The sequence below is a fragment of the Podarcis vaucheri genome, assembly GCF_965113315.1.
Source record: "Podarcis vaucheri genome assembly, chromosome: 17".
NCBI classification, from domain to species: domain Eukaryota; kingdom Metazoa; phylum Chordata; class Lepidosauria; order Squamata; family Lacertidae; genus Podarcis; species Podarcis vaucheri.
Genome location: NC_138755.1, coordinates 39,867,959 through 39,882,296, shown reverse-complemented (window position 1 = coordinate 39,882,296; position 14,338 = coordinate 39,867,959). Strand labels below are relative to the sequence as shown.

The 14,338-nt window shown below is 47.9% G+C and overlaps 1 protein-coding gene across 1 annotated transcript in view; it reads right to left on the bottom strand.

Moving 5' to 3' along the window:
• CLSTN3 (calsyntenin 3) overlaps positions 1-14,089 on the bottom strand; it is a 35,575-nt gene extending 21,486 nt beyond the window's left edge. The window contains exons 1-4 of the mRNA XM_082206053.1: positions 13,873-14,089; positions 5,349-5,471; positions 1,767-1,962; positions 902-1,110 (exon numbers count right to left, since the gene is read on the bottom strand). Coding sequence (XP_082062179.1) covers positions 902-1,110; positions 1,767-1,962; positions 5,349-5,471; positions 13,873-13,945 — 601 coding nt within the window. The 5' untranslated portion in view covers positions 13,946-14,089. The remainder of the gene's footprint in view (positions 1-901; positions 1,111-1,766; positions 1,963-5,348; positions 5,472-13,872) is intronic.
• Between the last annotated feature and the right edge of the window lie 249 nt (positions 14,090-14,338).

Here is a 14,338-nt window from a genome sequence, read left to right as displayed (position 1 = left end):
CCCCTATGTCCCTCACGGAGCTAAAATTCCCAGAATTCACTGGGAAGAGGGACTGATTGTTAAACCACTCTGTAAATTGTTCTGTGAGGGAAAAGTGGGGTCTCTTAAAAACTCAACTTTACAAACTATGTTTCCCAGGATTCTTTGGGGGCAAACCATAGCTGTTCAAAGCGGAGTGATACGAAGTTATATTTGCCATCTCGCAAAAAAGCAAGTGCCAAACTTGACAATACACTGGAGATAATATACTGCCGCCTCCATTTGTTTTAAACTGCAAAGCGGCATCAAAGGTTGTGTTCAGAAGTGAGAACTGTAGCAGAGATAGGGGCTGTTTAACCTTTATCGTTCATGCCATTTTCCCTCTCAGAACTGCCACCTCCAGGTTGTTTTCCAGTTTGTGGGGAGAAATACTGTATTTTTCGCTCTATAAGGTGCACCAGACCACAAGACGCACCTAGTTTTTGGAGGAGGAAAACAAGATTCCCCCCCCCCCTGAATCTCAGAAGCCAGAATAGCAAGAGGGATCGCTGCGCAGTGAAAGCAGCAATCCCTCTTGCTGTTCTGGCTTCTGGGATAGCTGCGCAGCCTGCATTCGCTCCATAAGACGTACACATATCTCCACTTACTTTTTAGGAGGGGAAAAGTGAGTCTTATAGAGCAAAAAATATGGTATATACTCCTTGCCATTCCTGCCCTGAAACTCGCAGTCCTCTGCAGCTGCTTTTCAGTAAAAAAAATATATCATCCAGACACACGCAGAGAAACATTTTACATGTTTCCCAAGTATCGTCTAGTTTGCCCACAAAACAATTATCAGTGGTACAATTTGCAAGTCTGCACCAGCCTTGCTCCACAGTTTCCAGTGCAATTCAGCAGCCAAGAGGCCTGTTTAGGTTCTCACCATCGTTGTCAATCAGGAAGGGGACGTTGGGAGTCAGGATCTCATAGTAGCAGATCTGGCTGTACTGAGGGGAGCAGTCGCCATCAATGGCTTCCACACGCAGGATGCGATCATAGAGCTTCCCTTCTGTCACCGCCACACGGTAAAGGTTCTCCACAAAGACGGGAGCAAACTCGTTGACATCATTCACCCGCACGTGAACCGTGGCCCTGAACAAAGAAGAAAGGACCACAAAAATAAAAGTATGGGGAAGAGAGGGAGTTCTAAAACTGCCCCTTTCAGTAGAGGTCTCTGGGGCAGTAGCTGCCAGTCAGAAGGCAAGAAAAAGTGGCAGTGGTGAAAATCTCAAAGAAACCTACAAGAGCTTGTGTGGTGTGTCCTACAGTGTCCGTATTTATGAAATGTACAGTCGTACCTTGGTTCTTGAACTTAATCCATTCCAGGAGTCCGTTTAACTCCCAAAACCGTTCAAAAACCAATGCGCAGCTTCCGATTGGCTGCAGGAGCTTCCTGCACTCAATTGGAAGCCACAGAGGACGTTTGGCTTCCGAAAAACGTTCGCAAACCAGAACACTCACTTCCGGGTTTGTGGCATTCGGGAGCCGATTTGGTACCAAGGTACCGCTGTACTGACAGCAGGAGGACCACCAAAGTAATGCACGATTTATTTATTTATTTTCAAAAGAAACATTGCCTCTACTATATACTTTCAAACATCCAACAGCCATCTGACAACAGATTATTTCACATTTCCAAAAATGAACAGTATTTCTGTGGGGAAGGGGCTCAGTTAAGGACACTATCCCATATGATAGCTCCCTAAAAATCTCGCCAGATCAAAAGGAAAACAAATATTCAGTCTTACTTGTGGGACTTCTTGGTGTTGGCACCATCAGGTCCTTCTCCACAGTCATAAGCCTGGATGGTGAAGGTGTGTTCCTTGTGAGCTTCGCAGTCCACCGGCTCTTTGGCCCGGATCAATCCTTCGCCTGTTGCTTTGTCCAGGATCACAGCTTCAAAAGGCACCCCTGCCCCATGGATCCGGAATCCACAGATCTCACCTGGTTTGCCAGAAGCATGAAGCAGAAATAGGAAAAGGGGAATGTGAAGAAAGAGCTTATCTCAGAGGCAAATATTCCCATTTTCCTGCTGGACAACTACGAGATCTGAATCTGAAAGGAAGTTCTACTATTCAAGACCCACTGAAATGAAGGGAAGTGCTTTTTGTGGGGTTCCCACTCGATATTTCCTGCCTCAGACAATCATAACATCTTAGGCCAGACCTGTCACTCAACACATTCCAGATTTCTGCCACAAAGACCCACCTCACACAAAATGGCTGCCAAACGGGAACCATCTGAAACGGCATCCATGGGCCAGTTGCTGCATCTAGCAGTCCGCTTGTATGGAGTCAATTGCCATCATTTCTCCCAACACCACTGAAAAAATATTTCTGTTGGTGTTTCATTCGTTGGTAGGCTAGACTGGAAAGCCATGTATCTACAGGGGCAGACTTTGGTAATACGATGCCCTGAGCAAGGACAAAATTTGGCGCCCCCTATTTTTTTCTTATTTTCACAGTTATTATGTTTCGTACAGTTTACTCATATAAATGTGGGTATTATTACTATCACCATCTTCATTTTGCACCCCTTCTGCTTGGTGTCCTGTGAGGGGGAACCACCCACATTTCCATAATTCTGGCACTACTCCATACTCTTCCTGGACTGTGGTTATGGCCCTCTGCCAGGATCAGCACAGGACACAGTCCCTCTACCAGAGACCTCCACATATGAGAAAGTGAAAGAAGCACTGGATGCCCTCCATTTCCCACTGCCAGAGAGGTTTCTTTGCCCAACCCTGACAATCCCTACAGAGGCGGATTTAGGGGAGCACTGTCACACTGGGCGGGGTGTGCCAAATTTTGGCGTAGCACTGAAATTTGTGACCCCACTTATCCTTCCTCAGAAACTCCCCCATTTCTGCAGATCCTGCCTTTATCCATTCCAAAGGCTGCAGGATCACAGCCCTAGCAGAGGGCATTCCTCAGGAACTAAGTGCAGACCCTTTAACTGAGAAGATATCTCTCCTGGGGAGATAGGCCCTGAAACACACTCCCTCCTTCTCCCTGGAAGTCTGTTTCAGCCCTCAGTGGGATCCAGATCACTGTCAACCCAACACCCAAGGTGCATAGCTGTCAACGTTTCCCTTTTCTTAAGGGAAATTCCCTTATTCTGAATAGGATTCCTCGCAAGAAAAGGGAAAAGTTGACAGCTACGCCTAGGTGACTGCTTATCTGACTGAGGTTCTGCTGGCTAATCAAACTTTTGTCTCTGGCTTCCACAGTGCACCATCTGAGATCCTGGCTTTGGGCTTCAACGGCACACTCTGTCTAATTCCTGCCAGGTCCTGCAATCTAGCTTCAGCTGGGACTGCAGATCCTCCTCAGGCTGACCCAGGGGAAGCCGCTCCTCTGAGGACAGACGCTCCTCAGCGGAGAAGCTCTTGCTGGTAATAGCCGGAAAACCTATTATGCGCAATGCTTACCCATGTGTGTAATTTAATTTTGATTTTATTATTGTTTTATCTAAACAATTTATATAGCATTTAACTCTCAGGGGCTGTTCAGCTGGTAGAGCAGGAGATTCTGAATATCAGGGTTGTGGGTTTGAGCTCCACAGTGGGCAAAAGATTCCTGCATTGAAGGGAGGTTGGACATCATCATCAGAATCTTTATTTGCCTCAGCCACTAGCCGTAGCAATAAAATAAAATACAGTGTAACTGGAGATAGAGGTAAAAACTTCAGCTATACAAAAAATACATTCTGGAGGTTTACATCAATCAAATAATAGATCTTATTCTAATTGCATCTGATGAAACTTTTGCAGTTTTTGCTGTCACCTGGTTAACTTGATCTGCTAGAAGAAAGGACACCGTAGCAATGGTTGAACGACCTTGTGGTCCCTTCCAACGCTGCAATTCTATGTTGGGAGACCCTTATTCCCCTAATCCCGGAGCTACAATTCTCACAGTGGTTTAGTAACGAATCCCTCTTCACAGCAACCCTGAAGACCAAGCTTCCTCAACCTTGGCCCTCCAGATGTTTTGAGACTACAGTTCCCACCATCCCTGACCACTGGTCCTGCTAGCTAGGGATCATGGGAGTTGTAGGCCAAAAAACACCTGGAGGGCCGAGGTTGAGGAGGCCTGCTGAAGACTGTATGGTCGTGCTAACAATTCTCACCAAGAGCTCTCAGCACTCTTTGGGGGAAGTCACGACTGTTCGAAGTGGTATCATATCAGTTTAAATCAGGCATTGGCAAACTCGGCCCTCCAGATGTTTTGGGACTATAACTCCTATAATCCCTCGCTAACAGGACCAGTGGTCAGGGATGATGAAAACTGTAGTCTCAAAACATCTGGAGGGCCGAGTTTAAATGCATGGTGCGAATGTGGACCTTAAGATTTCAGGAACGATGCCTGCCCATGGAGGCAGTAAAGCCCAGAGTGAGTCGGTCATTCTGCAAGAGATTTTGCAGATGAAGCTAAACTCCTGAAAGCTTGGATCAAATCCTGAGGTCTGGCAAACATGGGTGGCCGTACGCTAAACAGGTTTGTCCCTTTCACAGCAGTACAGGAGCAGGAATAAAAATTCCCTCTCCTATTAAACTATCAAAGGTACAAAATCCCTGTCTGCATTTGCCTTTCACCACCCTACTTGCTGCTCCATATGCAATATTCTCCTGCTACCCTTCTGGCACTCCTTCAGCACGCAAAAGACGAGCTCTTTGAAAGCATCGAGAGAGCATAAATTGCTGCACGAGCAGCATAGTCTGGATCCAGCCCTCAGTTTGGATCTTTAAGGGTCAAGATGGACATTGTGTTAAACACATGACTGGCTCTTGCATGCATGTAAGCTTTGGGTAAACTAACTAAGAGCCACCAGAGTGGGGAAAGGAAGTAGAATCCAGATGAGGCTATTAAGTGGGGACAAAGGGTTAAATCTCCTCTCCCCCCAAGATGCAATACCAGTCTGGAGCTGGCCCTCCAGCAGCTGCTATTAAGTTAACAAACAAGAAACCAGGCAAGGGGGACTCTTCGTCTTAAAGTCACATCCAGTTTGGCTCTATACAAATATAATGGAAATTTCTCAGAAATCTGCCTCCACCATCCAGCCCGTGAATACAAAAACACTTGGATAACTGACATCCATTTAAAAATAAATAAATACTACAATTGTAATTTAAACAGCGTGGATCGAATTAAATAAATTCAAAGCAAACGTGTGCTAGCGACTTACAAGTTATGATGCCTTCCTGCAGTGCGCTCAGCGCCACCACTACAAAGTCTCTCACCTCAGCTAAGGCTGCACAGAAACATTATCTAAGAATGCCGTGATTCTGCTTTTGTGCCTTCCTCCCACACGTCTTCCTCTCAGCCACATACCTGCGTAGCGCAACGGGGCGTCTTTGTCCAGAGCAAAGAGCGGGGGGTTCAGCAGGACTGTGTTGTCGTTCTCCATGACGATGCCCTGATATTCAGCCTCGATCCATGGCTTGTGCTTGTTGGCTGGGGAAATTCGGGAGTGTGAAAAGGGTGGTGAGCAGGAATAAAACCATTCAGGTATATGCACGAGTTCACGTTCATGTTTGTCCACACACCTTGCCGGCAGCCCTGCATCCTCCTTGTACCTTTCTTTTAATTATATTTTTCCAACAATTTTTTTTAATTGAATTTTAATAAGAACAAGAAATAAAGGAGGGTGGTTTTTTTCTTTGCAAAAAGGTCAAGTTGTCACAATTGCCAAGTATAGGACACAGCTATAAGCTGTTTTTTTTTTTTTAAAAAAAATGTTTAGGGGTACTCTCATTTTGACTCAGGAAAATCACCATTTTATAGTTCAATTCGGGGGAAATAAATACAGTAAATGGATGTTTAGGGGTATGCATATCCCTGCGTCCCTGCAGGAAAAAAGAACTGGATATATGATTTACTGAGTCAATAATAAAACGCACCAGGATATGTGCTCTATAATTACAAAGGGCTTCATGATCTAAATCAGAACAACTGCAAATTTTTATTTCAAAAAGGAAGAGAAAAAAATAGCCCTGGACTGTAGTAAATCCAGACAGTCACATAGTCCTGTAGTACCCTACGTTCCTGAGCCACAGCTTTTGTATATAAAATAAGATGAGGCCAAATGGCAGAGAAGCTAGCTTAATGACACTTCTAGCTTAATGCAGGATTTTTTTCAATAAAGATTTTCCAAGTCCTTATACCTTTCCCTCAGGATACAGTTCTACTTTTCACAAAAATAGAGAAAATACTTGAGGGGAACCCAATACCTCGCCCACACAAAAATAAATTAAAAAATCAGCTTAGGTTATGAATGGCTATGAGTGCAGTCCCATCTATATTAAACATAATACGTTCCACTGAAACAGTTTGACTTACTTCTGAGAAAACAAGGATGGGATTGGGAAGAGCGTTCCGTTGAAAGCAACGGGATGCAAATTAATTGCAAATGAAGATATAACTAGCTTTAATTGGATTTAGGGACTCGGGATTAAGGTCGGCACGTTCAGCAGTTGGCTGATCAAATATTGTTAAATATTTCCAAGAATGCCACTGTCTGGATCCTTGCTGCTTTTATTTTATCATCGTGTCAAGTGTGCAGATAGCTCAGATGGTTGGAGCATGAGTTTGGTAATGCCAAGGTTGCAGGTTTGATCCTCAATCCGAGGGGACAGCTGCATATTCTTGCCTTGAAAGGGCATATTCTTGCCTTGAAACTTGATGTTCCTCAGGGTCCCTTCCAACTCTACAAATCTATGATTCTATGTGTTAGCAAGGTCTCCTTGCCCTGCAGCAGTCAGAGGCAAACTGAGAGGCGTAGCACAGCTTCTCCCAATGGCTGCCTGCCATGCCTGGAGATGTCTCCAAGCAGGGACACATTTCATCAATGGCTAGAGTGCCAAACTAGGACCTGCGAGTCCAGGGTTCAAATCCCCACTTGGCCATGAAGATCATTGGGTGACCTTGGGCCGGTCACTGCCTCTCAGCCTAACTTACCTCACAGGGTTGTTGTGGGGAGAACTATGTGCACCACTTTGAGCTCCTAGGGTCTCCAGATGTTGTTGAACTGCAACTCCCATCACCCCTAGCTAGCAAGGCCAGAGCTCAGGGATAATGGGAGTTGTAGTCCAACAACATCTGGGGACCCACAGGTTGAGAACTGCTGCCTTAGAGGGAAAAGGAGGGAGTTAAATGTGATATATGATAGACAGATAGATAGATGATAGATAGATAGATAGATAGATAGATAGATAGATAGATAGATAGATGATAGATAGATAGACAGATAGATAGATAGATGATATAGAAGGCTGAGTGGCCTTGAAGCTCCCTAGGATGAAGCTGAGCCAATCATGAACTCTCAGCCTGACCTACTTAAAAGGGTTGTTGTAAGAGTTATGCATGTTGCCCTGAACTCCTTGCACAAAGGGTAAAATAAAATACAGTGGTGCCTCGCAAGACGAAAAGAATCCGTTCTGTGATTCTCTTCGTCTAGCGGTTTTTTCGTCTTGCGAAGCAAGCCCATTGATGGATTAGAGGATTAGCGCTATTAGCGCTATTAGTGCTATTAGCGGCTTTTAGCGGCTTATCAGCTTATCGGATCAGCTGATAAGTGGCTTAGTGGCTTAGAAAAAGGGGGGGAAAGGGGAAAAAACCCCGCAGGAACTCGCAAGACATTTTCGTCTTGCGAAGCAAGCCCATAGGAGATTCGTTTTGCGAAGCACCTCCAAAACGGAAAACTCTTTCGTCTAGCGAGTTTTCCGTCTTGCGAGGCATTCATCTTGCGGGGCACCACTGTATGTAATAAAAATAAATAATTTGCAGCATTTATTTTTTTTACATTAACAACGTTATTTTACAAAAGCAGTGGTCCGTTTTTGGAATTTTTGTTAAAGTGATTATTAATGTCAGTATCAAACCTACTGGCTGGTTCTGTATTGTTGTCCTAATGTCAAAAGCTTTAGAGATAGTTGATCATGATTTGTCAATATTTGACCAGGCAGCTCCTCAGCCTTTCTCAGCAGCTAGACAATGTTTTCCGTTTGTTTAATCCTTTTATTTCTATATACGCACACAAACCAACAATACCAACAACGTTCTGCCCAGAAAGATCCTTACTCAAAGCATCTCACGATGTAACATCATAATAATAAAGTATCCTGAAATCTCATAAATCTCGTGGTTTGACATTTATTTGATGGGGTTGAGGATGTGGAGGCTTGGGAATTTTAGCCCTGAATTCAGAGAAAATGATTGCGGAACGACGGAAAGCTATCTATAAAAAACCCCCCGAAACCCATCTGTTTGCTTTGACACAATAAGAAGCTTAAAAATAGAACCTTCGACAACTCTCTAGCAGGCGCAAATCATCACCCTCATTCTAGGCAGTGCCATCGATACATTTCACATGCAAACAATAATTTCATAAGCAGACCATCAGATCCCCACCCGCAAGGAGCTTACAACTCCTGTGTTTCAACAGCAGACGACAGGATAGAAGGAAAAGCGAGAGTAACATTGAGGGAAGGGTGTGTGAGAGCAAATGCAGTTGCCCTTAGCTTGTTTTGATTGGAAATGAGGACCAAAGGGTAATGCCTAAAGACCCCCAAGGAGAAAAGCAGGTTTTCATCATTCACGTCTGAGGCCTTAAGACGCTCCCTTGAAATAGCCTCAGCTCAGCTTTCTCCATGCATCACCCACCCCGTCCCAATATCCCTTGCTCTGCCCTGGCATGTGCCATATTCCCCTTGGCCCCTCCTTGTTGCCCAAAGCACTAATCCCGTTGGCTGGATCCGGTCCAGACTCAACATTGAGGCAGCAGCCGGCAGGAGGCTCTGAAAAATGTCACAGGCCCAGAAATAGCAAATTAATCTTTATCACACAACCTCCAGGGCAGGGAAAACAAGAGGAAGGTGGGGGTGAAGAGAGAATGCAAAGAAAGGGAGAATTGCTATAAATTAACACGCTCCCTCCCCACCAACCAATCCCTGATAAAATTGGGTCTCTGGGATTAGATCACAATGGCCTAGTTGCGACCCCCAGCTCACCAAGCTCATCCCTCACAGAGGCAACAGGGCTCTGTCCATTCACAACTGAGCAACGCTAAAGCCCTTGGGAAGATATTCAGAATATTCAGATATTCACGCTGGAGCAAAATGTGGATTTGCATCAGCCTGTCTCTCCACTGACGTAGGGGCATCTACAAGATGTCCTCCTCATCCCAGTGTTGTCCTTTCCCTATTTAAATGTGGGGGTTTTCAATCCCAGTTGGAAAAACCTGCATTTAAAGGTGGAAATGTCCGGAACATCACAGGGAAGGGGTCCACATTATGTTTCCAGTATGGACAAGCCCAACGTCTCAAAAGCATCTACCTTTAGGGAATTTCCCCACCTCAGTATTTCCCCAGTTCTTGCAGTGAACCACCCCATGGCCTTATGGTGTGAAATTGGCATTAGTGGTGACCCTAATACTCTGGGTGTTTATTCAGGGCCAGCCCTGCCTTTAGACAAAATGTGGCAACCGCCTCAGGCTGCCGATGTTGGAGGGCCAGCACATCTCTAAGCTAGCCAACTGCCCCCAAGGTGTGGTGGGAAAATACAGTTCTCTTGCCAGTGTTGAAATCAGATTCAGCTGCTCTGCCACTTGGGTTCTGTACTTGGACATGGGAGGGGCATCGTCCTGTCCTTCGCCTCAGGCAGCGAAAGGTCATGGGTCAACCCTAAGCCCATTTATGCTTGCTGAGGACTTCCACAAGGGTGCCTCAGAAGGATGCCATTTTGAGACATTGATTCAGAAAAAAGAATTTTGCCTCTTTTCCAGAGTGGGAGGCTGATACACCTGACTCACTGGACACAATCCAGTGATAAGTTCATCTGCTTAAACCTCCCTGAAATAAAGAGTTGTTGCCGCACTAAAGCATGAAACTTATGAAGGTGATCTTCCTGGCAGCGTGGAGTCGGTGTTAATTAGCGGAGCTTTATTTCTCTCTCTTTATTTTAATCTCGTCTATTTCTTCTTCTTCCTCTCTCTTTCTGTTTTTCCTGCTCTTCTTTCTCTCTCTCTCTCCTCCTGTGTTTCTGTTATATTTAGATCAATATTTTAGTTTTGGACAAAAAAATTTATATTTGATACTAAGTTTTGCTTTTTGTTTTATCAATCCTAATAAAATTTATTCAAAGAAAGAAAGAGAATGCCATTTGGTTTTTACAGCAAAACGTCTTAGGCCAGTCCACACGCCAGGCATCAAGGCCATCCTTACGTTAGAGAACTATCTGTGTGACCTCCAAGCCAGGAGCTGTATCTACAGTGGCTACCATTTGTGCAATGACCACAGCACTCAAAAATGCACCACCAGAGTAACAAAAAGGGGTGCAGACATGTACACAGCTGCCATGTGGAGCAAGCAGTCCATGCAAATGGAGCCAGGACCTCAGTGTGGCCAGATGCAAGTCCACTGATGGCTCCGTATCTCCTGAGGGTCTCCCATGGGGCACTGCCTGCAAGTGAAAACCAGTCTATGGATCCATGCCAATTCCAGGGGTGCTGAGCAGGGTGGAGAGAGAAATAGATAGAAGAAAATCCACTCTGTCATAATAACACCTAGAATCATAGAATCATAGAGTTGGAAGAGACCACAAGGGCCATCGAGTCCAACCCCCTGCCAAGCAGGAAACACCATCAGAGCACTCCTGACATATGGTTGTCAAGCCTCTGCTTAAAGACCTCCAAAGTAGGAGACTCCACCACACTCCTTGGCAGCAAATTCCACTGTCGAACAGCTCTTACTGTCAGGAAGTTCTTCCTAATGTTTAGGTGGAATCTTCTTTCTTGTAGTTTGGATCCATTGCTCCGTGTCCGCTTCTCTGGAGCAGCAGAAAACAACCTTTCTCCCTCCTCTATGTGACATCCTTTTATATATTTGAACATGGCTATCATATCACCCCTTAACCTCCTCTTCTCCAGGCTAAACATGCCCAGCTCCCTTAGCCATTCCTCATAAGGCATCGTTTCCAGGCCTTTGACCATTTTGGTTGCCCTCCTCTGGACACGTTCCAGTTTGTCAGTGTCCTTCTTGAACTGTGGTGCCCAGAACTGTAGAGCTCCAGTGAACATGTTTTGCCGTGTGTTCAAGACAAGAACACCCTTCCTTACAGAATTCATTACAAGGTGTGGTGTGGTGACAGCCATTAGCTTTGATGACAGGATCGGCCCTACCATAAGGCAGAAGGAGGCTGCTGCCATAGGCGGCAGATGCTGGGGATGTGGTGGATGCCAGCAAAGTGTTGGGATGACAGATCTCTGCGCACCAGAGACCTAGTAAGCCAGCCTGCTGCCCTCAGGTATGACAGAAGCTGCTGCCGCATCACCAGTGTCGAAAGAAGATTCAGTTACCTGTCCAGTTTTGTTACATGGAACCAAAGGAGGGGAGAGCCATATAGTCCTTTGCCTCAGGCAGCAGAACGTATTGGGACAGCCCTGTTTGAACAGCCTGGGACAGAGGAGCCACCTTCTCAAGTTGATTGAGGGGGCCAGACATGGTGTGTTGATGTTGCATGTGCACGACATCACAAGGACTGAACACTGAGGGGCCCTGGCCTCCTCAAAAAATAACAACCCTGGAGGGGACTGCCCCTAGGAGCCCCTGCATATGGCATTGGACAAATTCAGCAGGATAAGGTTAGGTCTATCACATCACTGGTGATGGTAGCTTTGAGTGTGCCTTTGAGTACCAGATGCTGAGGGCAAAACACACAAGAGGGAGAGAGAGGGAGAGAGAGGGGGGGGAGAGAGAGAGAGAGAGAGAGAGAGAGAGAGAGAGAGAGAGAGAGATGCTATCACTGTGCTCTGTTTGGGATCTGCTGACTAGGCTCTACTCCCAACAATGGGAAATAAATAGACTCTAGAGGCATCCTGTTCGCCATTGCTGGACTTGGATGGTCTTGATCCAGCAAGGCAGTTCTTTTGCACTTATATTCTTGTGCATGTCTAGCATTCAATACCAGAAGGCACTATTGAAAAAAAAAATGCCTAGAAGAGCTGCCTTTGGGGACTATGGAGCTTTGGTGAGTGTTGTTATCGTCCCCCAGTGGAACAGCAGCCTGCAACTCTGAGGAAGAATAGATGTGCAAAACCTGAGAAGGAATACTGGGGGGGGGGGCAGGGACTGGGGGTTTGGAGAAAGGGGAAGGAAGCCACAGGGGGTCTGCAAGGTAGGATATTCATCTCACCAAATTGATTTCAAGGTTGTCATACTTAAAAACCCAGCAGAACACCTACTATTTCCCCTTTCTTGCTGGTATGCTGCTATTTCTTGCTTGTGTGACTTGCCACAATCCTGCATAACCTATAACGCAACACACACATTCCAATCTCGCACCCTATTCTGAGTCCCCATATATTGCCCCTTGCCGCCACCCCACCAATGGAAAACAGGAATTTGCTGCTGTGCAAGATACCCCTGTTGCTGGGGTAACAAGCAAGGTAGCAGAGGAATAAAGCCTTTACTTTTCCCGTCTGGCACTTGAAGAGCCCTTGATGGTTTCTTCAGAAGAGGCTCCCCCCCCCCTTTCCCTTTTCCAACTGGGGACTTGGGCGGATTCTGAACCTCCCTGAGAAATTCCAATGAAGAGGCCAAGTCAGGCACCAGTGGCTGCGTCGTGTGCTCAGAATCGGGTATCAGGGAGAGCAAGAATATCTATTCCACTTGATCTGCAAAACCAACAGGCATGCTGAATCCCAAAGCTGCTGCAGAGCTCCCCCCCCCACCTTCCTCCTTCACACACACACACACACACACACACACACACACACACACAGGGTTTGAGGCAGGAGAGCAGGGGAAACAGAAATCAAGTCTCCTTCGCACTCTCCGTCCTTCCTTCTGCTGCAGGCAATGGCAAAGAATCTCCTTCATCCCACCCGCAAATGTTTAGGCTCTGCCTTTTCCCCTTTCCTGAGTTTCGCACACCTTTCTACCTCCCCAAGGAGACTTTCTCTCGTGCTGCTGGTGCCCACGACCACAGACCTTGCAACCTCTCTCCCTCTTTCTTTCTCTCACACACAGATGCGTGTGTGCGTGTTTCCAGGGTCCGTGCCTCGAATGCTGAAGCTGTTGCACCGTGTTCTGCGGCTCCCCGTTCATCTCTGCAGCTCCCCCCCCCGCTCTCCCTCTCTCTCCCCTCCTCAAATAGATTATAGATTTCTCCATAATTAATCCGACAGACAGGCGAACAAACTAGGACCTAAGGCTGTGAAGAGGCAACCCGGGGAGAGACGGGGAGGCTGGCTTGGGTGCTGCACAGAGAAGCAGAAGAAGCGCATCCATCGGGGCGATGGGCAAACAGCCACAGAAGAGGGGGCAGATGATGAAGAAGCCCCCCCATCGCGTTTTGAATCGATACGGGCTGGAAAACACGGGCTGGGCGTGTGCCAACGGAAAGGCGAGGGAGGGAGGGAGGTGGGTGGCAGATAAACAGGAGAGGCGCACAAGGTGGGGGCAGCAGGAAAGGACTTGAAGCTGCAGGGGGAGCGAGCAGGTGGGAAGACGGGGAGCCAGCAGCGGCGAAGGGGCGATGGCTGGCTGGGCTGGGCCCCGAGAGGGCGGCGAGGGGAGCCTCTGTAGTTGGTGCCCAGCTCCGTCTCTGCAGACACACACACCCCGCAGCCCCAGGGATGGACGGGTGGAAGTGGAGCCAGCGGAACAGCTGCGCGCCCGGTCGGACCAGATGGCTGGCTAGGGTCGGGGAGGCGCGGGCGGAGGGCGCACACCACCCACCTACCCACCCTCCTGCCTGCCCTCTTCCTCCCCCTCCTCCTCCTCCTTGGGGAGCCCTGGCACTTGCTGGCCCGCCGTCGAGGAGCTTCCCTCTCCCACGCCCTCTCTCGCGCGCTCACCTTTGTTGCCGAGGGCGCAGGCGAGGACGAGCAGGACCAGGGGGAGCGCGGCCAGGGGCTGCCCCCTGCCCATCTTGGACGACCACCCCAGCGGGACGCGCGCTCCGGCCGCTGGCAGAGGGGGCTTCGCGGTCGCCTGGCGCCTGCTCCCACCCCACCTCCAGGCGCCGGCTGTCGAGGAGGAGGCGCTGGCTTGGCAGGGGGACCGAGCGCAGGCTGGAGACCGAGGACAGCTCCGGCTGGCTGCTTGGCGCTGCCTTCACTGCCCAGCCCAGCCCAGCTCAGCCCCTGTACTGCAGCATGATGTCAGCAGCGCCCGACGCTGATTGATGGGCGCTAGCAGCCAATGCGAGGGGCTCGGGAGCCAGGTGCTGCAGGAGAGGGAAGGGACGGGGGGCGAAGGGGGAGGGGTCCCGGGTTTTTCTCTCCCCGGGGAATCAGGGAGGCGGGTTCCTGCGCGCGCGCC